We start from the raw sequence: 25,496 nt of genomic DNA on the forward strand, positions 1-25,496 counted from the left end.
GAGAAGTATGAAAGTGTGTTGCACCAAGTATTGGTGAGAACACTCATCTGAATTGTGTTACCATAAGGGAATTGGGTTCCTAAAATAGTTCAAAAATAAAATAGCCTCAAAAACCTTGTCATGGTTTCAGCTGGGATAGAGTTGTTTTCTTACTAACAGCTGGTATAGTGCTGTGTTTTGGATTTGAGATGAGAATGGTGTTGATAGCAAACTGGTGGTTTTGGTTGTTGCTAAGCAGTCAAAGCCTTTTCTGCTTCTCATACCGCCCCATCGGCCAGTGGGCTGGGAGTGCACAAAAAACATTGGGAGGAGACACAGCCAGGACAGCTGCCCCCAGCTGACCAAAGGGCTATTCCATACCAAAGGGCTATTCCATACCCTATGACATCATGCTCAGTATATAAAGCTGGGGGAAGAAAGAAGTGGGGGATGTCTAGAGTGCTGCCGTTTGTCTTCCCAAATAACCATTACATGTGATGGAGCCCTGCTTTCCTGGAGGTGGCTCCTGCTGATGGGAAGCAGTGAATTAATTCCTTGTTTTGCTTTGCTTGCATGTATGGCTTTTGCTTTACTTATTGAACTGTCTTTATCTCAACAAATGAGTTTTCACGCTTTTCTAATTCTCTCCCCCATCCCACTGGGGAGAGTGAGCAAGCAGCTGCGTGGTCCTAGTTGCTGGCTGGGGTTAAACTGTGACAGTCCTTTTTGGCGCCCAGTGTGGGGAGCTGAAAAGGACTGTTGTAGTTTAACCCCAGCCAGCAACTAGGATCATGTGGTCGCTTGCTCACTCCCCATTCCGCCCCGCCCCAGAAGAGTATGAAGAAGAAGGAGAAACAGCAGGAAGAGGGGAAAAAAAACCTCCTGGGTTGAGATAAAGACAGTGTAATAGGATAATAACAGAAAAGGAAAGTAACAATAACAATAATGGTAAAAGAATATACAAGACACAGGTCACTCTCACTGATCGATGAATTGGTTGCCCAGCCTGACCTGAGCAGTGATCATGGATTCCCAACCCCGGCCAACCCTCATTTATATACTGAGTATGATGTCTATGGTGCAGAATATTCCTATGGCCATTCTGTCTATGCACCTTCTCAGTTTCTATGGGAAGCCGAAAAAAAGTCCTTGAATACTATGAACATCACCTAACAACAACTAAAATAATATGCATTATTGACATTCCTTTCAGAGCAAATCTGAAACATAGCAGCCACTAAAAAGAAAATTAACTCTATCCCAGCTGAAACTAGTACAACCTTCTATGTTGTAATCATCAGTGCCCATCTTGCTTTGACTTTATGACATGGAATAAAGTAAAAGCATCTGCATGTGTAGTGTACACAGTCTCTTCATCTGACATGTACTATTGTGTTTAACTATAAAATGTTTCTGAAACTGATCTGACTATCAGTTTGTTTGCTATATTAAAGTTTGAAATACAGTTTTGAAGCAGTAAGCACCCTATTTTGACCAGGGATCTCTCTTCCTCTCCCTTAGTTTGTGGAGGTTGGTTTTGTGTTGTCTTTTTTTGAGGGGGGACGGTGGTTGGGTTTTACTGTTTCAAACATGAACTCTTTATGTGCAGGTCATTGTAATGAAGAGATCTTTGGGAGTTGGTTACGCAGCGGTGGACAATCCAATCTTCTACAAACCCAATACTGCCATGTTGTTGGGAGATGCTAAGAAGACTTGTGATGCCCTCCAGGCCAAAGTCAGGGAATCGTATCAAAGCTAAATACTGATTTATATTCCGCTTATGATTTTGACTACAGTCATGGAAAACAAGAGTTAGAAGAATCTCTTACTTTCATAACGCAGCTGGCACTTGGAGAAGACTGCATTGACTCCTAGGAGATGTAGTTCAGTCAGGGAATGTAGGCTTTTATGGAAGGATGGGCACATTGGCCTTTCAAACTAAATCTCCTATGAGGCAATGCATTAAAGAATGAAAATGTGCTTTTTAAGGTTAACATTTTGCTGTTCGAAGCAGGAACTAATAACTTGTGGTCACCTTTAAGTAGTTACTGGCTTCTTTCTTGTAGCTGTCTGTACTTCTGTCATAGAAATTCACTAAAAAATACTGCGCCAAAGTTGCATTTGGTCTTATCATCAAAGCTGTTCTTTGGCCAGTGTGGACAAAACAACTATTTATTTCATTAAAACTTAAATCAAAATTACAAGCAGATGCAATTCGATGCTTACGTGGTTTGAGATTCTAAACATAATATTCTGTTAAATCTATATAGAAAAAATTGAACTGTTTCTTTTGTGGATTGTATGGATGCGGTAAATCAAGAACATTTTAGGAAAGTTCTTTAAAATGCAGTTCCACTTTTTTGTAGTGCCTGCTTACATTAAGTAAAACAAAACACAGGATTTCAGGGACCTACCAAGTGATCTTCAAGCCAGACAAGGAAACGTACACTTACTTGCACTGCTTAACTGTTTTAAGCAGCTGCTAAATTCTCCATCTTTTCCAGTCGTTGCCTTTTTAAGTGTGTGAGGAAAAATATAGTCCAGTTCTGCACAGGAAAAACATCTTGCGTACCTGATCTGTTCATAGAATTTGGACCACAGTGTTTCAGTTTATGTTCACTTAGACTTTTAATTGCATCTGCTACTTTAAAAATTAGTGATGCTTTCTTAATTAACATTTTTGTGATGCTGAAAAAGGCACTTTTAAACCTATTTCAGATGCTGGAGTTTATTAGAATTTTTCTAAATAAATAAGCTATTGTTTGGACAGCACAGAAACATACCACGGATAGACGTAGTGCTTAGCACATGGTTTAGTTGTGGTTTTGGCAGAGTTAGGTTGAGGGTTGGACTTGATGATCTTAAAGGTCCCTTCCATCCTATACAGTTCTGTGATTCTATGATAACAAATTTAAAATCCAGTGTTTTGATTATTTTACTTCTCCCTAATCTAATTAAAAGCAATGTTAAATTCCCATAAGTTCAGCAAAGAATTAAATTTAATTATGACATAGGTTGCTGGTTTGTTTTTATTATGTTAGATGTACTTGAATGCAACTCAAATATTTGCCTAATAAAATAAGTTTTACCATATTTCCATACTGATGTAGCAACTGTCCATGGTGACGAAGGCTAAATAGAAACAGAAAGCATTCATATCTGGGGAAGAGAAACTATTATGAAGTAAGTCTTGAAATTAATCCATCTTGATCGATAGAACAAATATTTTTTTATTACACCATGCATAGAGACCTCATAAAATGTAATACTTCTATGTAGCTACCTCTGTTTTTATGTGAAGATCACTTAAAACACAGACTTTGAACAGGTAATGCATTAAGAAATGTAACAATGTATGAAAGGAGCTACCCTTTTTACAAATCTCTTTCATATAATTGAAATAAAAATTACCATGTAAGCATTAATATGTTGTACACTGCAGGAAAAGACTTGTAATTAAATTTTAATTTAAAATGTGGCAGCTATATTTGAGTGTAGCATGTATGGCCTCTTGATTTCCTTGTAGTCAACTTTTCTTTTAGGTCTGCAAAAAATAGGAGGGAAATGGGACAAGGGGAAAGACAAGGAAATAATCCTCTCTCTCTCTCTCTCCCTCCCACCTAGCAAAAAGGGGATTTTAAGGGATTTAACATCCCGAAGTATTAGTTTTTGTCTTGTCAAACTTGAAGTATCTAGCTGCGGTATGCAACATGTCTCTGCTTATAAGTAGCTAATATAAGACTTAGCTTTTCTTTAAAAAGGAACACACTTTTTTTTCCTTTGTATTTGGAAAAAAACTGATACTGTTATGTTGGATGAGAGGTACCAGTGTTGTCTTTAAAACTGTGCTTCGCCATGGAACACTAGGTAATTGTTGAAGTGCTAATAAAAAGTCAATTATTTTTCCTTATTGATCACTGTCTCTTTATTCTCCTGTTGTATTTCCTGAGCAGGTAAGTAGGCTGACATTCTTTCTGGGAGTTAAGAGATCAAAGTGCCACCAAGGATGTTGAGATCAAAGAATGTAATGAAAAGGAATTGTAGTGAAAGATGCATATTTATTTTCTTTTTTTAATATGAATGGTTCTTTAAAATGTTCATAGCAACGTCACTATGAGCTTTTCTTGTAAATTGAGAGGGTTAGACAACTTCTGAGAGCAGTTGATCCCAATATGTGTTGCCTTTTTGACTTAAAAGAAAAAAAACAACCAAACATTAAGAACTAACTTGGCTGAGGGCTGAGTGCTTTGTTTTCTGTTGGCTAAGGTATGAGATGAATCCTGTCCCTTTGAGCCTGATACCGTGTGTTTGTTACAGTTCTTGGTTGTTTAGTTCTACAAGATGGTCAAGTTGGTTGTTATGGTGATTTCAGTCTCTACCTTCAAAGTGAATGACAAGTGAATAATGTTAGCCATCTGATAGTCCATCCAGTTGTATCATTGCACAAGTCTGACATGCAGATTTCATGTTTTCTTCAAGCTGTAGTCAATCTGAGACTTGAGTTCTCTTTCAGAGGCTGCAGCCTGGCATTGATTCATGGGAGAACCCCTCTTCCCTCTTGATTGAGCAGCCCACCTGGGAAGCATATACCTACAGTATATGGATTTGTAGTCTGAGAAATGGTAAAGCCATAGCCTTTATCCTTTTGTGGATCTGACTATGTGTTTGAAGGTTTTACTCTCTCTAGCTGTCTCCAGCTACTTATTATCACCCAAGAGGTATTTACTCTAGCCTGCCTCAAGCAGGCTATGAAGATCTGTTCTGATGAGAACATGGCAAAGCAGTGCAGCAAGAACAAAAGGGGAGGATGGAGGACACTAATTTCTGTTCAGCTGGTGGAACTTTTTCAGTTTGCAGTGTGTGTCCATGGCCATGAGACACCTTGGATCTTTGTTTTTAATACAAATTGTTGCACTACTAAAGTTATGGAGGATTTTAGTTTGGAAGGACCCTCATAATTTGGTCCAGTCCCCTGCTGAAGAGATCTAGTCTGATCAGATTGCTCCAGGCTTTGATTTGAAAATCTGGGTGGAGATTGCACAGCTTCTCTCTTCCCCTGTTCCGGTGTTTGATTCTTTCCATTGTGAACAATTTTATTTTAATATCTAATTGGAATTTTCTTTGCTGCAACTTGTGTGCATTACCTAGCCTGATTTTGTTACTGTACAGACAGAGTCTGTTTTCATCACTGTCTTGTGGAAAACAATAGGAAGATTCTGCCTTTATCCTAAGGCTGACAAACCCAGTCCCTTCTGTTTCTCCTTGTATGTCATGTGTGAATGATGGCTCCCCGTTAGGCTTACTTCAGTATGTCAGTGTTTTCTCGTAGCGGACATGCTCATCCAGAAGCAGTCTCACAAGAACAAAGTGGAGGGCAATCATTACTTCTCGTACCTGCTGGCTATATGCTGACTGATGCAGCCCAATACACAGTTGACCTTTGCTGCAAGGTCGTGCTGCTGGTTTGTGTTTCATGATCGTCTAGTGGGACCATCTTCTGGTTTCCTGATTAGTCAGCCCCAGCTCTGTTGTATGGAGTTATTCCATCCTGAGCAATGGACTTTGCATTTGCCTTAGAACTTAATGAGATTCCTGTCAACCTGTTTCTTAGCCTGCTGAGGTCCCTCTGGCAGTCATACCCTCGGGTATATAATTTGTTCCTGCAATTTGCCGAAATCTGTAAGCTTTTTATGAGTGCTTTCCTTCCCATTGTCCAGGTGAGTAATAAAGACACTGATGCCCTCATGAATGCTACTAGTACTTCACCATTAGCTGGACTTGATACTGTGATAACAACCATTTTGAGTCTGGTGGACCAGCTAGTTTTCCACATAGTAGTGCAAACTATATGTCACTAACGTGCCTGGATGCTGTGAGAAACCTTGTCAAAGGTCTTGCTAAAAATGAAAAATCTCACTGTGGAAGGCAGTCGGGTTGGTCAGGCGTGATTTGCCTGTGGTGAAATTGTGCTGCCTGTTCCTCATTGCCTTGTCTTTTGTGAAGTTCCCAGGGGAGCTGGCTATGTGACATTCCCAGGGTCAAGGTTAGGCTGCCTGGCCTGTTGTATCCCTGTCCTCCCCTTGGGCATGCTTGAGCCAACAATTTATTGTTCAGATCAGAAATTAAATTCTAACTCTCCAAAAGCTGCTTTTTCTAGGAAATGCAGTGTTTACGTTCTGTCCTGAGACATACAAAGTTTTGTTTTGTGCTAGTAAATTGGCTTTGTAACTTTGCTTACAAAAGTAGGGGAATTTCACTGATTACAAAATGATGAATTTGCAGTTATGTGATCTATTAATCTGTCAATCTGTTTCTCAAACTCTTGCTTTAGTCTGGAATTTTGGAAACCATGTCATAAATTAATGAGTCATACATATCCTGGTATGTTGATTCCTTGTAGCAAGCACGTGATCCCAGTCCGTTCAAATAAGGAAATTGGGGACTGAACCCACTTTTGTATTTTAGTTTGAATAAAAAGCTGGCTTTTGGAGTGAATTAGGGTTTTTTTCCACGTACTAAGTTTTGGGTTCTGTTGCAGAGCAGTCTTGGAGCACACAAACTTGGGTTCTTTGGAAACTAAACTAGAAGGTGTGTTAAAGCTGTGAACGAACATTCGGTCTGTAGGCCCTGCGCAGTAAACACCCTCGAACACATAGGAGCGGATTTCATATCCTCAGCTCCGAGTGTCTTGTTTGCCAGGTTTGATTCTATTCTGCCAAAATTATTACTAAGATAGACTTCTAGACTTCTAGATCTCCGGAGCATAAGAGAGAACGAGAGGGTGTGATTCACTTACTTCCATTCTACGGCTTAATTATTTGTAAAAAGTTAGCTTAAAATTTTAGTTAAAACACTCAAAAACAACAAAATTTTTTTTCCTTTTTTCATATGTATGCTTTTGTGTAAGCTTTCACATTCTGCAGGAAAACTTTACAGGAAGGAATTTGAATGCTGGGAAATCTGGGCATTCCATTCTGTCCCTAAGCACTGCAGTTCAAATACTCATTCCATAAAACTTGTTGGAAGAATACTCATTGCAATATCACTAGTGTGGGGTTGTTTGTTTAAAAAAAAAAAATTACAAATGGTAATGACTTGCATAATCCAATCGCTCTGCAGCTGCCCAGTGGAAATACTACATTAACTGTGTTAGACTAAAGTGATACATGGCTCTTCCTGAGAGGAAGATACATATTTACACATTTTCATAAATGGGCTTAGTAATAGTGAAAGCTTTAAGTTCCCAAAAGGTGTTGTTTTGAAGTAGCAAAAACAGTCCTGAAACATTTATTGAAGGTATTGCTTGAGAAATTAAGGAACTAATTTACATCCTGTATTCCATCATTATTGTCATCATAATGACTTCTAAGGAAAGAACGCTTTTTCCAGTTGCAAAGATAATGAGAAATGTTAGCTAATGAGAAGAGAATGAACGGAAGAAAGTGTTAGAGGAAATAAAAGTTAATGATTCTGTTTTCTCCATTTCACTTTTGCCTGGAGAGAGATTTTCCCTGAGAATGAGAAGGATTGTACTCTTCAACTGAACATATGCATAGGTAGTTTCTGGTCTTCTCTTAATGACAGTTGATCAATTTTACTTTTCCCCATAGACTCCAAGATGGCATGTAGCCCTGTACATCACTCTGAAACCTGGCACTCCACAGTCCCATTTTCTGCACAGCATAGGTAAATTATAAGTTAATAACCAGTTTTACTTACCTGTTAGAGAAATGGCTCTCTGAATTCTACATAGCTAATATTTAAAGTCACACCTCTTAATGCTTTTTTGAACTCTAGGCTGTACTTCTGCAAAGCAGTTTCAGTTAGACAAGGATATGGAAAATAACTCTTAAATCTTACCAATTACAGCTGTCTTTAGAATATTATGTGAACAAGAAGTACAAAATGTCTCTTACATGTTTTGAAAATAGGGTCGAAGTGTGTCAGACAAGATGGGGAAGAAATTGTATGTCAGAAAAGTAAAGTAATCATGCTATTAAGATCAGACCTTTACTTCGCATGTAAGTATAGCTTTGAAAATGAGGTTGTACATGATTCAGTTCTGTTAGATGTGCTGAATAAGTCATTTACTAACAGTGTGATGTATTGCAATTAAGTGTGAAAACAGGAAAACGCCCTGTGTGTCTCTTGACCTTCTTTTCCTGTCCCTTACTGACAAAAGCCATAAAACTGGTTATTATCCAAACCTTTCCCTATTAAAAGGAAGGAAGCAACAAAGGAACTGGAGGACAAAAGAGCTGATGGGACTTCACACTCGGTAAGAAGTGTCTTCTGAAACAAGATTGCAGTTGAAGTCTAGCACAGCATGAAATTAAGTTATTCTGTTACATGGTTAGTCTAACCCACAATTTAAAAAATCCCTAGCAGAATGGAAACTAACAGCTAGTGAACATAAAAAGCTCAAGCAGATGTTAAAGCTGTCTCATGCAGTAATAACTAGCAGTTGCCCATTCTCCCTATTAAAATATTACACATGTGGACAGGAAAACCCATTTGGTTTTCTGATTCTGCATTCTCAGAAGCTCATTGTTGTCACAGGCCATGGTACAATGAACTTACTTTTTCAAGTATTTCATGGTGGATTTATTAATATGTGGACACAACACAGGAAGTTGCCTCTTCTCTAATTTATAGGCACATCAACAATCCTTATTTTTCATCAGCACTCTGTCCCAAAAAGTATCCATTGAATGTTAGTTTAGTGAACCATATGATACGAGGTGGTCTAATTATATTTGAATTTTAAAACCAGAGATGTGTAATCAACATAGTGCACTGTGCTAAGAATTGCTCTAATTTTCATGTTACGTTCCTGATGTGATGCTGACTTTTTTTTAAAGTCCCAGAGATATCATAAACCACACTGTCCATAGATCAAATTGACCAGGTAGAAAGTGTTGGTTACTCATGGAGCTGCTGAATTTTGTCTGTAAACCTCAGAACCATTTTTTTTCTTTTTTTTAGGGTGATGGAGCAACAGGTATCTTTTGCCTTTTTGCCTTCTTGTTCCTTTTTTGGTTTGTGTGAAATCATTATGGTATTTGGTATTTAAATGCGAACTCTTACTGATGGATCTAATTTCTGTTGTCCTCCAAAAGAGGTAGTAGTAACCTTTGCATTTTTTGTGGAGTTGATTTTACAGGAAACTGTACAGTACGCCACATTACTGTCCTGTATCTATAACTCTGTTGCCAAGCTAGAAAAGAGAGGCCACTTCCCATCTCTGCTGTAGACTGACCTTTGTGGTTGGTTCTAAAATGTTACTCTGTTTCTCTAACATTTGTTTTCAAATATAAACCTGTTGATTTTTCTTTACTGTGAGGGTGGTGAGATTCTGGAAGTTGTTGCCCAGAGAAGCTGTGGATGCCCCATCCCTGGAGGTGTTCAAGGCCAGGTTGGATGGGGCTTTGAGCAACCTGGTCTTGTGGGAGGTGTCCCTGCCCATGGCAGGGGGGGTGGAACTAGATGATCTTAAAGGTCCCTTCCAACCCAAACCATTCTATGGTTCATTTGCTCTTTCAGGTAGCTGTAAATCCCTTATGTTCATTAAAGATATGAATAGAGTGAATATGGTCTGAATGGGAGATTATATGAATGAGAAACTTCAGTTTTAGTTTGGAAGTATAGCTCAGTGTATTACCTTGAGATTACCATAGCCCTCATGTTAGGCACATGTTGCAATTCCTCAGATTTATTAAAATGTTGAGAAAAACGATGTTGGGATGAAGCTGCAAAGACCAGAATGCAGTTCAAGAGCTCGATGTAACAAAAGGTATAATGTAGGAGGTCAAAAGACTTGTGTTGGTTGTCCTGCAGATGTACCGGGTTGGTCTCCCTGATGAATTGCAGTGTACCCCTCTGGATAAGAAGGAGGCATCTGACGTTTTATGTCTACTGTTGATGACATGACAAATGAGAAAATTTTCAAGAGGGGTGATTTTGACTTTTGTTAACAGTCAATTCTCTTTCGTTCTATTCAGGGACCAGCTCTGTGGCTTTGGGCTGAATAGTTAAATCTCAGTGTTTGAATGGGTGTGATAGCCTTCCATCTCAGAAAATGTAAAATGACTTACAAGCAGCAACCATTTTTTAAATAAAATAAGTAGTAGTCTTAGCAACACATTGTTTCTGTGCATGCATTCTTCTCAAAATAATTGTCTTTAAAATCGTCAGCTGTTAAAAAGAAAAAGAAGAAAGCTGGATCTTTTACCAGCCAGAACCTGGAATACAATCTCCAAACTTCTCCCCTGTTGGTTTTGTGTGTGTTAGGTGGTATTCTACCATTAGTTTTCAATAAACCTGTAAAGCAGAGCCTTCCATGAGTGAGACAACTTCTCACTGCAAGTAGCTGTAAAAGCATTTTAGCCTACTGGTCTCTTTATTTTGGAAGTAAGTTCTAATATTTGGAAGATATGTCTTTGAGAAGGTGTTTTGTTAGAATTGTTCCTGCAAGCAATGCTTTTTTTTTTTTTTTTTTTTTTTTTTCCTCAAAAAAGCATGTTGGTGAGGTGCAAAAGTCAGTGTTGGAGCCTTAGTTTTCAACCAGTATCTTTTTTATTTTATCTCTAAAATATACTGGTTTGACTCTCAGCCAGACTTACCTCATAACATATTAGGTTAGGACAGGGAAGTAGCTCAAGTTTTGATCAGTTTGACATTAAGTTTACCATACCTGAAGACTTATGTTCTTTGCAGGAAATACCGAAGCATTCTGCCAGAGTTTAAATTCATTAATATTTTTCCATTTCCAAGCAGGGGTAGTATCAACTCCCTTTTGTCTATTTAGCTCCAAAAATTGCTTCCCTCGTGGCTTTTACTTTTAAGAATAGTTGTAATTGGTTTGCAATTACTCTGATGAAGTTACAGTATAACCCATTTTGTGGGTGAAAATTAGTTTTGGTTATTTTCTTAATTGTCTGCATTTTGTGTTGGAGGAGGTGGCCATGGTTAATAGGAATGGAAACATGGAAAAGAATTACCATGATTTGCAAGCATTAAATTGTGTTGAATACAAAGATAATAGGAAAGGAACAGAGAAAAATATGAGTTGGTCATATAAAGCAGCTTTTTTTGTGTGTGAAAATTTTGTTTTGTATATTAAAGTTTCATCAAAACAAAGACACAAGAAGATACTTTATCCAGCCCTCATCTGATACTGTATTTCAAAGTTCAGTGCTTGTAATAGGAATTGTGATTTATGTTAGTTTTCACAAGCTGTCAGAATAGAGGCATTTAAGAAGTGTTAATGTTGAGATTTTTATCTTTGCAATATGAAATTCATGTTTTCTGATTGTTGATAAACCATTATCCCCTTACTGGATGGTATTTCTTGTGTAGAAAATATTTTTTTTGGCCCAAAATAAGGGATGGTTGTAAAGAAAGCCCCTTAAAGAACAGTATGGTTCAGACTTCTGTGTTCCAGGGAAGGTTTGATACCCTTGATACCCTCCTAGATGGGGAGTCCCAGTTTGCCTCATGACTGCCCTGTGACAGAAATACCTCTACATTACAAGAGGAGCTAGGATCTTTGTCACCCCAAGCACTATGTAAGTGTTAAGGATGTGGAACATGAGTTGCCACAAAATAAGCACATCTTTAAAAGCTAGTGTTTTGCCATCATTTACTAGACTCCTGTAAGAATAAATACTGTTGAGGTCCAGACAGTGGGGGTAAAGCTCTGTTTCTACATGTGTTGGTATAAATTAATGTGAGTTGTCAAAATGTAGGTTTCAGATGATACTTATCTCTACAAAAACCGTTTTGGTTGAAAATCTAAGAGTTTTATGTGCACTGCTGCCTCATTGCACATTTAGAGATTTTCTTGAAAGCTTGTTGTTCCAGAAATGTTGAAGTTGGCTCTCTTTGGCTTAGCTTCTGTTCCCATTACCAATGAGAAACAATCCTTGTGCAGAATGTGTAACAGAGCAGCTATGACATTGTCTTCTGAAAAAAACCTTTCCTTCTCAGGCAGTTGGTTGTTGCTATTGTTTGGTGGCCTGTTGTTGTCACAACAGACTAAAAATGAAAGGGAGAGTTGACATCTTTCATTAGGAAACTGATGTAATTGGGAAAAGAATAGGCACATTTTTCTGACCTCATTTTCTTCTTTTAGTTGGGAATGGCCTTGTACTCAGCTTGAAAAGTGTGTCAGCCTGAAAGCTTGTCTGGTTCCTTGCCCAGCTATATTGTTTGGCCTTACGTTATTTCTTTGTACAGAACTTGTTTTCTGTGGTAGGTCAGGCAAACCTGTACCTTCTAACATTTCCTACTGCTATGAGATATAAAATTATGAAATATTTGTGTGGTAGGCCAAGTGCAAGGTCCCGCACATATGTGGGGACGATCCCATGCACAAATACAGGCTGGGTGGAGAAAGGATTGAGTGCAGCCCTGAGGAGAAGGATTTAGGGGTGCTGGTGGATGAGAAGCTCAACATGAGCCGGCAATGTGTGCTCGCAGCCTAGAAGGCCAACCGTATGAAAAGCGTGGCCAGTGGGGTGAGGGAGGTGATTCTGCCTCTCTGGGGCTCTGGGGCCCCCAACATAAGAAGGATGTGGACCTGTTGAAGCAAGTCCAGAGAAGGGTCACAAAGATGATCAGAGGGCTGGAGCACCTCTCCTGTGAAGACAGGTTGAGAGAGTTGGGATTGTTTAGCCTGGAGAAGAGAAGGATCTGGGGAGAACTTATAGCAGCCTTCCAGTACCAAAAGGGGTCCTACAGGAAAGATGGGGAGGGAGTCTTTATCAGGGAGTGTAGTGACAGGACGAGGGGTAACAGCTTCAAACTGGAAGAGGGTAGATTTAGATTAGATATCAGGAAGAAATTTTCACTCTGAGGGTGGTGAGGCACTGGCACAAGCTGCCCAGGGAAGTTGTGGATACCCCATCCCTGGAGGTGTTTAAGGCCAGGCTGGATGGGGCTTTGAGCAACCTGGTCTAGCGGGAGGTGTCCCTGCCCATGGCAGGGGAGTTGGAAGGGACCGTAAAGATCATCTAGTTCCAACCCAAACCATTCTATGATTCTCTCTGGTACGTTTTTCTGGCACTTATTCTTAAATGGCTTTGCCCTTTTTTCTTTTTCTCTAGCAGCAATGTTTGTTAACTTTCTCATTTTAAAATCCTGAAATCTTGAAAGTTCTTAGATAAATTAAAATAGAATGCACATGTTACTATTAACATATAGCAAAAAATGAAGCATTTTACTGTAAGTAAGCTACAGCAAATAAAAGAAGTTGTGCATGCATGGTGAAGAGGTATCGAGGATATTTCAAGGTAGAAAAAACAGACAAAATTTTTTAAATATCATACTGTGTTTTCTAGCATTTGATGTCTTTCAGAACAGAGTACTTGATTTGACTATTTTGTCAAATACTTCTTCAAAATTAACTAAAATACTTCAGTCCATCACAGAATTACATAGTTTATAGCATTCTTCTATTACTTAACTGAATTCTAGTTTGTATCTTGCTTACTGATAATAAAATAATATAAAGTAAAATAAATGCCTGCTATCCCAAAGCTGTTTCGTCATCATGCAGTGTATTCATTCTAGCAGCTTTCATGATACGAATAGTCAGTGGCTGCCTTTTGATGGGACCTGAGCTTCTTTTCTGTGCTCTGTCCTTTTTCAGTGAGTTTTGGTATCAGTAGTAAGAACAAGAGCAAGGTCTGGTAAGTTCCTGAGGCTGTGACTGGGCCTTATGCTTGAGACTGTCATAGAAAAGTTTTCTTGGGATCATTCTGGAGTGTCCAGGTTCCCTGGTGTATAACTTCTGCCCAGGTGATGTTATTGTGAGAAGTGTTGAGTTAAAACAGATCAAGGAGATGGTTTCCTAGGTCTTTATGTAACATTATATATGCCAAACTAGTTAGTATGGAAGTGCTTGACTTTTGAGCTCATAAAAATAAGGTTGAATTTGATTTATAAGTATGAAAGTACCTTTGGATATCAGATATTTGTAAGAATGTTGCCCAGGCAAAGTGTCTAATGCTGCTTCTGTGCTCCCTTTCCCAGCCCTAGCAGTGTCTTGGTGGGATTTTTCAGGAATAACTTCTAAATTCACCTACTCAGTTCAGCTGTTAATATGTCCTTTTTGAGAGTATTCTATGTAGCACTTAATTTGATGTATATCACAGACAGGTAGCAAATTTCATTGGAGTACCTTTAGGAAATCAATTTTCTTTTTGTTTTTTTGAGGTTGCCACATAAATGGCTTTGCAGTTAAATGCTACTGCAAACCTGAACATGAAAACTGTCATTTAAAAGCGATCTGGGCTTCCTATCTACATACTAATCCTTGTGTCATTCTCCCTTGTGATTTTTTTTTTAGTAAGGGTCACAAAGAAGTTCTTCTCAGACAGAAAAACAGGTTGACTCCCTGTGGGCACTTGGAGTAAAGAGGGAGCTGAAGGGAGGGAGAAAGATATGGATGCTGGAGCACTTGGCTTGAGAGTTGAATAGTAATTGACTGTACCAGCCACTGGATGTCACTTGTTCCACATAAATATATGTAAGAAGTTAATAGTCTGGCATCAGAGAAAATAGTTTCCCTGACTGTTGTGAACATGGCAATGGTGCCTAGGTGAGCGTTTTTCGTTCTCTGCCTTGTGCTTTTTCATCTGAAAATCAAGAGAGGTAAATTTGAAGTGACGTCTTGTTTTCTTGGAACGCAAGATGCTTGTAGCTGACTTTTGCCTATGTTACCCTATAATGCTTCTTAAGTGGGGTTTAGGTGTTGGCTTTTCCTATAATACGTAACCATGAGACAGCCATGAGGAGGGTCCTATTTCTGCCACTACCACGCTGACCTGCATCCCCTCTGTAGCATTAGCATTGACTTGCACCATGAGTTTGAGTCAACAGAAATGTGGTTTTCACAACAGTGCTTTTGATCTTCTGTGCATTTGTAGGCTGGTCTTCAAGATGAAAATGTGGGTGTAGAGGAAAGATACATCAAAGGCAGAACAAGGAAAGATGCAGCTGAAAAAAAAAAAGAAAAAAAGAAAAGACAGTAAGGAACAAAACCGAAGAGGAAGTATTATCTTCTTGAGGTTGTGACAATTCACTGCAGAATATCTAGCTAAGGAAACTAACATCTTGGAAAAAATGTGTGGGCAATGTCAACACCAGTCAAATTCTGACTGAACTTCTGCGTATTGACATATGTAGTTACACTTGATCTGGTCATGTGTTGTGCAAACACAATAGCGCCTATATGTACAGCCTGTCGGTTATGTCAGTCCTAAGGCAGCATCTGACAGCTTTTATCAAAGGACTGGAATAAAAAGAAGGAGTGTCTTCTCTTGACTAAGCCACAGAGAACTGTGATAGGTCTTTTTCACTTACGAGTCAATGCATGTACAGGTAACCCTCAGCCAGTGCCCACTGTCCAATCACTTCTTTTCTGTTCCTGGCTAAATTTTCATCTTTCTAGTAAGTATGTAAAATAATAAATTACAAATAATGTTCTAAATATATTGACCAGATATAACAATATTTTAAATAAATAGAAAATATAAAAAATGCATAGTATTAGCAATATATATTTCAAACGTCCCATAATTAATGAGTTAATGTCATTGCCATCTGTACAACAATAATACAGACTTTCTGTAGTGTCAGAATGTTCTTTCCTACTGAAATGTCAACTCTTAAAATTTTACTGGTATTTAGGATGTAGAATGACATCTTGTCCTTAGTGAAATGAAGTCTAATTCTTCCAATGACTTCAGTTTGAACAGGTTTTTCCCATGTGTACTGAGTTGTTCTGAAGTGCTATGACATTCTCACAAAAAAACCCAACCCCAAACAAACAGAACTGTCTCCTGTCATCTGGGAAACAACACTTAAATTCAGCCAGTGAAAAATCAGTTCTGATTTTTACTTCTAACCAAGATTTTTTGTTCCAAACAAAAATACACATTGTTGTGTCCTAAAAAATGCTGTGCCTTTGACTTTGAAGAATAAAAGTTCAAGCGTGGATCCAATCTAAAACCCAGCAATTATTGTTAACAATTTTCTCCTACTTGTCATTCCCTGGAAACTTATGCCATAAACACTTAAGTGATAGTGTCTTTGCAGGGTACATTAATACAATTTTAATATGTTTGTTTGTAAACTTTTATTATGTTTCACCTATTTATGGTAAATTGCTACCTTAAATGTTTATTTAGTGCTCTGGAAAACTTATTTTTTACAGTAATACCTTGTTAGTGCATTTAAAACTGAAATAGTCTCTTTTTCCCTTCTAGTTGTGTGTTCATCATCTGAAGTCATCTGATATTAAAGCTCAAGTAAGGGTCACTGCGTGGTAGGGTCTCAGGTGGCTGCTGGTTACCAACTCTAGAAGCTTTTTTGTTAGAGCATGGTGTCTTTCCAAGGGCCTTTTAGTCAATCTGAGTGTTTTCATGTCTGGTTTTTGATCACATCTTTTATAAAAAAAGCTTTGTCTGTTCAGTTCAGTTGTATCTTAAAACTCTATAGTGATGTTTTCAGTCACAGTTTTTCATTACTTTATACAGTATTAATTTCCCAACAGCAAAGACTGCCTCTGTCTAGTTAATAAAACCATATTAGATACCAATGGAGACAACAGAGCTTGTATACACTTAATTGCATACAATTCAAGCAGTGTATCATACAAACCTTTGCTAATTTTGTTTTAACAGTTAAACATATCGGTCAAATTTGGTAAATGATGCCCTAAAGGACTGTGCTATAGAGCTGCAGAAGTTTGTCAGCTGCATTCTGGCACTGAATATTTTAATTAAAGATATGAGTGGAGCTTTTGTAATCATATACATGTGGGAAATGGAAAAATGAAAAGAAATAAAAATTCACGGTTAACTTATTGTTGTGCACTTCAACAGAATTATTTTTCTTGTAGCAGCTGTACGATGAAATTTCAACTGCTCCCAATAGAATTCAGGTGAGGAGGGAGACAGCCGTTTCCACCATGGTATGACGAAACGGGAAAAAGTACTTCACTGAGAGGTTTAAATTAACAATTTATTTGGACTTCACTCACAGTTCCAATATGTCATTATTGCAAGTTCTATGTGTACAATGGTGATTACACTATTGCAGTTTAAAAGAACTTAGCGAGATACACTATTGCAACCTACAAATGATCCTGACAAGTAACAACACAAACCACAAGCGCGCTAGATATTAATACCTTAAAAGAGTGCACCAATCACAAACTTAATAGCATGCCATATACCATACGTATGTTTCTTAGTCACTTACCCTCTCTCAGGTAAGGTCGCTCAATCCCTGGGAAGTTACCCTGTACAGCGTCCTGGACTGGGGGGGATGGATCTCCTACAGGCCAGCTGTATCATTAGAGGATTACCCATTTTTTCTCCCCAAACCCTGTGGTTTATATTTCCCGATTCTGTGAGGGTGCAGGATTGTGCCTGAGGAGATTACACTATGTGGGATATTTCCCTCTGGTGGTGCGACAGCTAAGTCTCTGTTGCCACTTTGTGTTGTCTAGCGCTCAAAGTCACAGAATCACAGAATTATCAGAGTTGGAAGGGTCCTCTAGAGATCATCTAGTCCAACTCCCCTACTAAAGCAGGATTGCCCAGAGCACATTACTCAGGACTGCATCCAGGCGGGTCTTGAAAATCTCCAGAGAAGGGGACTCCACAGCCTCCCTGGGCAGCCTGTGCCAGTGCTCTGTCACCTGAACCGTAGAGAAGTTTTTCCATGTATTTGAACGGAACTTCCTATGTTCCAGCTTGTGCCCATTGCCCCTTGTCCTGTCACTGGGAACCATTGAAAAGAGCCTGGCTCCATCCTCCTTCAACCCACCCTTCAGATACTTGTATGCCATAATAAGGTCTCCCCTCAGCCTTCTCTTCTCCAGGCTAAAGAGTCCCAGCTCTCTCAGCCTTTCCTCATAAGGCAGATGCTCCAAGCCCTTAATCATCTTAGTTGCCCTTCGCTGGACTCGCTCCAGCAGTTCCCTGTCCCTCTTGAACTGGGGAGCCCAAAACTGGACACAGTATTCCAGTTGTGGCCTCAGCAGTGCCGAGTAGAGGGGGAGAATGACCTCCCTCGACCTACTGGCCACACTCTTCCCTATGCAGCCCAGGATTCCATTGGCCTTTTTGGCAACAAGGGCACATTGCTGGGTCATGGATAATTTACTGTCTACCACAATCCCCAGATCCTTCTCCTCAGAGCTACTTCCCAGCAGGTCCGCCCCTAACCTATACTGGTGCCTAGCCTTCTTCCTCCCCAGGTGCAGGACCTTGCAATTGCTTTTGTTGAACCTCATTAGGTTCTTCTCTGCCCAGCTCTCCAGCCTGTCCAGGTCACGCTGGATGGCAGCACGGCCCTCTGGGGTGTCAGCCACCCCACCCAGTTTGGTATCATCAGCGAACTTGCTGAGGATACACTCTGTCCCCTCATCCAGGTCATTAATGAATATATTAAACAAGATTGGACCGAGTATTGACCCCTGGGGGACACCACTGGTTACAGGCCTCCAACTAGACTCTGTGCCGCTGATCACAACCCTCTGAGTTCTGTCCCGCAGCCAACTCTCAATCCACCTCGCTGTCACCTCATCTAGCCCATACTTCCTCAGCTTCCTAATGAGGATGTCATGGGACACAGTGTCAAAAGCCTTGCTAAAGTCAAGGTAGATGACATCCACGACTTTCCCCTCATCCAGCCAACCAGTTATAACATCATAGAAGGCTATCAGATTGGTCAAGCATGATTTACCCTTGGTAAATCCATGTTGACCACTTCCAATAACTTCCTGTTCCTCAACGTGTTTGGAGATGACGTCCAGAATGAGTCGCTCCATTACCTTCCCAGGGACAGAGGTGAGACTAACTGGTCTGTAGTTCCCTGGGTCCTCCTTCTTGCCTTTTTTGAAGATTGGAGTGATGTCAGCCTTCCTCCAGTCCTCAGGCACCTCTCCTGTTCTCCATGACCGTTCAAATACGATGGAGAGTGGTCTAGCAATAACATCCGTCAGCTCTCTCAGCACTCGCGGATGCATGCCATCAGGGCCCATGGACTTGTGAATGTCCAGCTTGGCCAAGTGGTCTCTGACACGGTCCTCCTCAACTGAGGGAAAATCTTCCTCTCTCCAGACCTTCCCCTTTGCCTCCAGAGTATGGGATTCATGAGGGACAGCTTTAGCAGTGAAGACCGAAGAAAAGAAGGCATTCAGTAACTCTGCCTTGTCTGTGTCCTCCACCACTAGGGCACCTGTTTCATTCACCAGTGGGCCTACATTTTCCCTAGTCTTCCTTTTTCTATTGATATACTGAAAGAATCTCTTCTTATTGTCTTTAACTGCAGTGGTCAAGATGAGTTCTGATTGAGCTTTGGCCCTTCTCATTTTCCCCCTACAAAGCTTTGTTATATCTTGATAGTCCTCATAAGTTGCCAACCCCCTTTTCCAGAGAATGTAAACTTTCCTTTTTTCCCTGAGGTCCAGCCAAAGTTCTCTATTTAGCCAGGCTGGTCGTCTTCCCCGTCTGCTCGTTTTTCGAGACACGGGGATGGCCTTCTCCTGCGCTTTTAAGAGCACCTGCTTGAAGTATGCCCAGCCTTCCTGGGCACCTTTGCTCTTCAAAACTGCCTCCCAAGGGACACTCTCGACCATGCTCCTAAACAGGCTAAAGTCTGCCCTTCGGAAATCCAAGGTGGCAGTTCTGCTGGCTCCCCGCCTTACGTGATCAAGAATTGAAAATTCTATCATTTCGTGATCACTCTGCCCAAGGCGACCTCCAACCTTTACATCCCCCACAAGACCTTCTCTGTTAACAAACAGTAGGTCCAGTAGGGCACTTCCCCTAGTTGGTTCCTTCACCAGCTGTGTTAGGAAGTTGTCTTCCACACACTCCAGGAACCTCCATGACTGTTCCCTCTCTGCTGCGTAGTATTTCCAGCAGATGTTGGGGAAGTTGAAGTCCCCCACAAGAATAAGGGCAGACGATCGTGAGACCTCTGCCAGCTGCTTATAGAATACTTCATCAACTTCTACATCCTGATTAGGTCTGTAACAAACTCCCATCACGATGTCTGCCTTATTGGCCTTCCCCTTAATTCTTATCCATACACACTCAGTGTTGTCATCCACACTGTTAAGTTCCCGACATTCAAAACTGCCCCTAACATAGAGGGCCACCCCACCACCTCTCCTTCCTCGCCTATCCTTTTTGAAGAGTTGGTAGCCATCAATTACAGCACTCCACCTGTGTATGTCCTCCCACCACGTTTCTGTGATGGCAACTATATCATAGTTTCCTTGCTGTACAATGGCCTCCAGCTCCTCCTGTTTATTTCCCATGCTGCGTGCGTTAGTATAGATGCACTTCAGCTGGGCTAATTGTCCTGCCACTTTCTTGGGGGGACAAGCCCTAATTCGCACCTGATCATACTCAGACACTACTGTAGCTACCAAATTATCACTACCCCTCATGTCTTTGCTGTCACACAATTCACCATCCCCCACCACCACTGGGACAGGCTGCAAGACCTTGCTAACACTTTTACCCAGAAGCACTGGTACGCTTCTCCCAGGCACCACTTTTGTAATCCTGGTTTCATCCCCATCCCCCTTTAAACCTAGTTTAAAGCCCTATAGATGAGCCCTGCTAGCTCTTGTCCCAGGATCTTTCTTCCCCTTCGGGTTAGGCTTCCCCCACCTGTTGCCAGCATGCCTGGTTTCCTGTAGATGAGCCCATGATCAAAAAAAACAAAGTTCTGCCGGATACACCAGTCTCGGAGCCAGGAGTTAATTTCCTGACTCCTCCTATTTATCCCCTCGTCAACCCCTGCAAATGGTGGGATAGAGGAGAACACTATTTGTGCTCCTGATCCCTTAGCCAGCCGTCCCAGGGCCCTAAAGTCATTCTTCATTGCCCTTTGACTTCTAGTACCTACCTCATCACCACCTACCTGAAATATCAGTAGTGGGTAGTAATCTGATGTCTTAACCAGGGAAGGGAGTTTTCTCCTTATGTCCTTAATTCTGGCCCCAGGGAGGCAGTTGACTTCCCTGTGGGATGGGTCCGGTCTACAGATAGGGCCCTCTGTTCCCCTCAGAAGGGAGTCACCTTCCACAATTACCTTCCTTTCTTTCTTGGTTGAGGAAGTCCTGAGGTGGCGGGGTGAGTGCCCAGCACTGGGCACCTCACTGGATGGATCATCCTTTCCATCCTCAATCGCCTGGTCTTCGAATTCCAAAGCCCCATACCTATTCTGCAAGGGCAATTGGGATGGTGAGGGGGGCTGTGAGAGGTTCTGCTTGCCTCTCCGGGGAGGGATCTGACTCCACTCCTCCTTATCCCTTAAGTTCTCTCCTTCCGCCTGGTGACAGGAGGGAAGGGGATCATCCACTTTCAATGGAGCCTCTTCCTGCTGCCTTGGCCTCAGGGTATGGCTCCACCTGTCTATTTTGTTTTCACAGTCTCTGATAGTTCTTAACCTTTCTACCTCTTCCTTCAGTTCGACCACCTGCCTGAGCAGATCATTTACTTGATCCCACCGTATGCAGGCGGTGGCACTGGCTCCCTGTGAGAGCAGTGCCAGGCTCCAGCATTGGTTGCAGCCCAAAACCTGCACAGCCACATGCTTTCGTGGGAGCTCGGTCTGAGTTCCCACATTCTTTCTCGCAGCAGCTCTTGACCGTTTGGGGGGCATGTTCTTCTCTTGTGGCGGGAGGTGCTGAATCTCTAATGTCAGCTTCCCGCAAGCCCTGAGCCCGTGCCCCTGCACACCGATGTTCCTCTGCTTGCGCTTGCCCAGCTCACGCTCAGCTCAGACGCAGGGCTCTCAGTGACCTACCTGCGAAGAGTTGCGCCCTGTTCGCCCCCTCCCGCTGCGGTGCCGCAGTGAGGGCCTGGGTGACGCCCACTGGCTGCCCGCGTACTGGGAATAGTGGTGGGACGGGACTCAGGGCATTTTGTTTGTTAAGGGCCATTTGGTTTCGGTTCTCATCACGATGCAATCTTGAGACAACCCCGGGCTGAGCTGTTTTGCAGCTCCCCCCAAGTTATCTCAGCATAGACAAGGCAAGGCGGAGATGAAGCTGAGTGGGATGACAACTCCCTGCATCTCACCTGTTGTGCTCCGAAACCGGCTTGGCTGGGTGCTCACATACACATGGCTGTTCAGGCAGGTAAGCTTTCATGTGCTAGTTCTCCACCCAAGTTTTCAGAAGAAGCCATATTCACTGTTTGTTGCTTTCCACTGCGACTCCGCTAGTATTTGGCTGGTGTTCTGTTTCACATTTGCGGAGGAGGACAGAGAGCTACTGGAGGTAGACAGTGGCATGTATTATACCTTCACATCCTGTTTCCCCATTTGCTTTCTGTTCTCTGGGCAGTGAAGATTCCACCACGAGCAAGCTGTTCCGAGTAGGTTTTTTTATGTTTTTTTTTTTTTTTTTTTCATGCTGTTTCTGTTTCACATGATGAGGAATCCCAAAAAGAGCAAAGAGGAGGTGTCAGGGTTAGCGTGTTGTAGAGTTTCCACTTCTCCCTTGCTCTGCCTGATAACTAAGTGAAACAAACCTCACTGGGTGTTTTTATTCTTTATTTATCTAAAATTCCTATTTGTCTTTTTGTTTGAGGGAATTATCTAGTTCTGAATTACAGATGAGTAGACACAAGCAGATTAATCTTAGGTTGCTTGCTTAGCTTGAATTGCATCAGCTTCTTCCAAAGCAACTCTTCTACTAATTTCATAGAATGTCTCCTGTGTCTGATACATAAGATTAAAAACATACTTTAAGGAAACATTTGTTAGCTTTAAATCCATGATATGTGAAGTCACGAAGAGTAGTATCCATCAGAAACCCATGTGTACAACGGTACCAAAAGTATAACAGATTCTTAGGCCAGTAGCATATTAATCATACAAGAGCCCAGTGCTGTAAATTTTACTGCAGTCAGGTTGCAGACACTGTATGTGATGAAATGAAACAGTACCTACTAGAGTTCCTCTTCATGCAAACATTTCAAACAAGCTGAGGCAGAATGAATAATGTATGCATTAGTGGGTGATATATTCATTAATTCTTTTAAAGCGTATGGTGGACCTACTTGTGAATTGTGAGAAAAGACTAGGTAGTTCCAACCTGCTGAGTGTCAAAAACTATCTAAAAATGGTAGAAAAACTTATTTAGGCTTTGTTTTGTTCATTCCTTTGAAAACTTATGTGCCTGTGTACTTTAAACTCCTGGTAGGCTATAAATGAAAACCTTTTTTTCCTTTCTTGTACAGCAAATTATGAAACAAGTCAGCCACTGATAGCTCACAAAATAAGTAGAGAGAAAAAAAAATGGAGGTATAATAATGTAGATAGAAGTCATTTTTTCCAAAGAAAATAGGCAAGAAGACGTAACTTTTTCTCTGAGTTCTGGCAAGGGGCAAAATGACTCAGGGTGTAACAGTGGGAACATTTATGCTCCATTGTAGCAGCCAGGAGAGTCCTGGGTTCCATGTCCTGATGGACTTGCCATTAAATTGGAAAAAAAAAATTCCATCTAGAATCTGAGTTGTAAAATAGTCCAGGTTGGTGAGATGACCACAGCTTAGTGGAAAAGGGTAACTTCTTGCCTGAGCTGAGCAGAGTTCTCTTTTCCCCACCCTTCTCCCTCCAGTGAGGCAGGTTTTGGCATCAATTTGGTGAGATTTGTGTTAATGACCCCTTTCCAGCAGAGAACCTTTATGACTCTGGGCTCAACAGAGCCAGTCCAGCTGAGATCTTCAGCCTGGCATTAACATACGATGTTAATGTGGCCAATATGCTACTGCATATACATGGTCCACAGCGGAACGGCACGTAAGGCTCGATTTGCATACTGTATCTCCAGAAGCACAGACCTCCTGTGGTTTCTGCTCAAGGGGAATTTCTGTCCAGATAGCTGCTATGGTTTGGAGAGGTTTCATTCCTACCCAGGTCAGCCAATAGGGAGGAACCCATTTGCACGCAATTTGCAGAAGGCAGGCATTCCTTCTAGTGACACTGTGTAATAGACACTCAAACAAATACATTTCAATAGGCAAAGTCATGTGTCGTGTTTTCTGTAGTTAGAAAATATTTATATGACTAATCTCTTAGGAAAATGGGGAAAAAAACTATCAATTTTCCCACACTTTGAACTGTAGAATGTGACCTCAATAGAAGTGTTACCTTTGCCAGCAGATTTCTTTTCGTGAGCAATACTCTTTAGTCTGACATTTGAAACTTGTGCTGAAACCACCGAGGTCAAAAGGTAGAATTAAAAATCTCTTTTTATTTTTTTTTTTTTTTAAAGGAACAGGTATGTGTCTCTTTACAAAAGGTAAAGAGATGGAGACTTCTTCCCTTTCAAAAAGTTACTTATCCTCTTGAAGTTTTACAGAAGAAGAAGTTATTTACACACTGGGCAAATATGTCCTGTTTATCTGCCAAGACAATTCTTGCACCATAGTAATACTTTCTGAAGAAACAAATGTCCCCTTTCACATTACAGCTATGCACAGTTTACATGAATTTTTTCAGGACTCCACTTTAGAAAAACTGCAGTAACACTTACATGTTTTTCTTTTCCCTCATGTGTAAGCTGTGACCTTTTTATCATGGCCCCATGCTTATACAAGCCAAAGCACTAGTAGGTGATAACCTGTAGGTGTTATGAAAAGTGCTCTGCTAAACAGGAGTGCTGCAAGTTTTGTCAGAGAAAATAAAGTTTTACCATATCTGTGTTAGAAGGGCAGACCAGAACAGGATTTAGGAGCTCAGGCTTGACGTGAATGTGGGACTATCTGGTCTATGAAACCCATCCAGCTGGACCGTTTCTCTTCTTTTGGGACCCCATTGTCCTGGTTTTGAGAGGCCAATTATACTTAAAGCACGTCTCCTAACTTTTGTTGTGCCAAGAATTCTGTTACTGCTTACCAACAAATTCTTTAAATAAAATCTTCTTTATAGCCCCCCCCACCCCCCGGATGAAAAAAAAAACCTAAACCACTAGCTCCTCCCGAACAAAGGTTATAACGCCTTTTCTGTAGATACCTTTAGCTTTGTGGCATTTCCAGGGGTTACCAGGAGGAAGTGGAGGTAGGGATGGATTTAGAGTTACGGAGCATCCTCTGCTCTATCAGCTGAAGGTGTTGCTAATCCTCTCACAACACCTGGTCTGGACTCTTTCTTCTGTTGTCCCTTACTTAGAGATTTAGAACTAGCAACAGGGAACCAAATTCAAAAACAATCCAAGCCACATCCTAAGTAACCCCATTTAGCTGCTATCTAATACTAGGAGTGTCTAATCTCATAAAAGACTCAATTTTTTACATGAATATCTGAGCCTTTTTTTTTATCAATGTGAAAATCAACATAAGCCTATCTCCTAATAAGAGTCTTGAGCCTGGGCTGAGTGATGGCCCTTTCCTCTGGGGTACCAGTCCACTGGGAATTCTCCAAGGCTGCTTAACCCCTGTGGCCCAATGAAAGCCCTGGATTCCTCTGGAAATGCC

The 25,496-nt window shown here is 41.0% G+C and overlaps 1 protein-coding gene and 1 long non-coding RNA gene across 3 annotated transcripts in view; both read left to right on the forward strand.

Annotated features, from left to right (window-relative positions):
* NNT (nicotinamide nucleotide transhydrogenase) overlaps window positions 1-3,885 on the forward strand; it is a 48,073-nt gene extending 44,188 nt beyond the window's left edge. For both annotated transcript variants that reach the window (XM_082497187.1, XM_082497186.1), the window contains one exon: window positions 1,589-3,885. In XM_082497187.1, the coding sequence (XP_082353313.1) occupies window positions 1,589-1,738 (150 nt within the window). In that variant the 3' untranslated portion in view covers window positions 1,739-3,885. The remainder of the gene's footprint in view (window positions 1-1,588) is intronic.
* Window positions 3,886-8,226: 4,341 nt separating this feature from the next.
* On the forward strand, window positions 8,227-15,178 carry LOC309683093. Its single transcript, XR_014270188.1, has 3 exons — window positions 8,227-8,257; window positions 8,965-8,980; window positions 14,910-15,178. It is a non-coding gene; the product is annotated as an uncharacterized lncRNA (long non-coding RNA).
* The last annotated feature ends 10,318 nt before the right edge of the window (window positions 15,179-25,496 follow it).

The sequence above is a fragment of the Vanellus vanellus genome, assembly GCF_965231255.1.
Source record: "Vanellus vanellus genome assembly, chromosome: Z".
NCBI lineage: Eukaryota > Metazoa > Chordata > Aves > Charadriiformes > Charadriidae > Vanellus > Vanellus vanellus.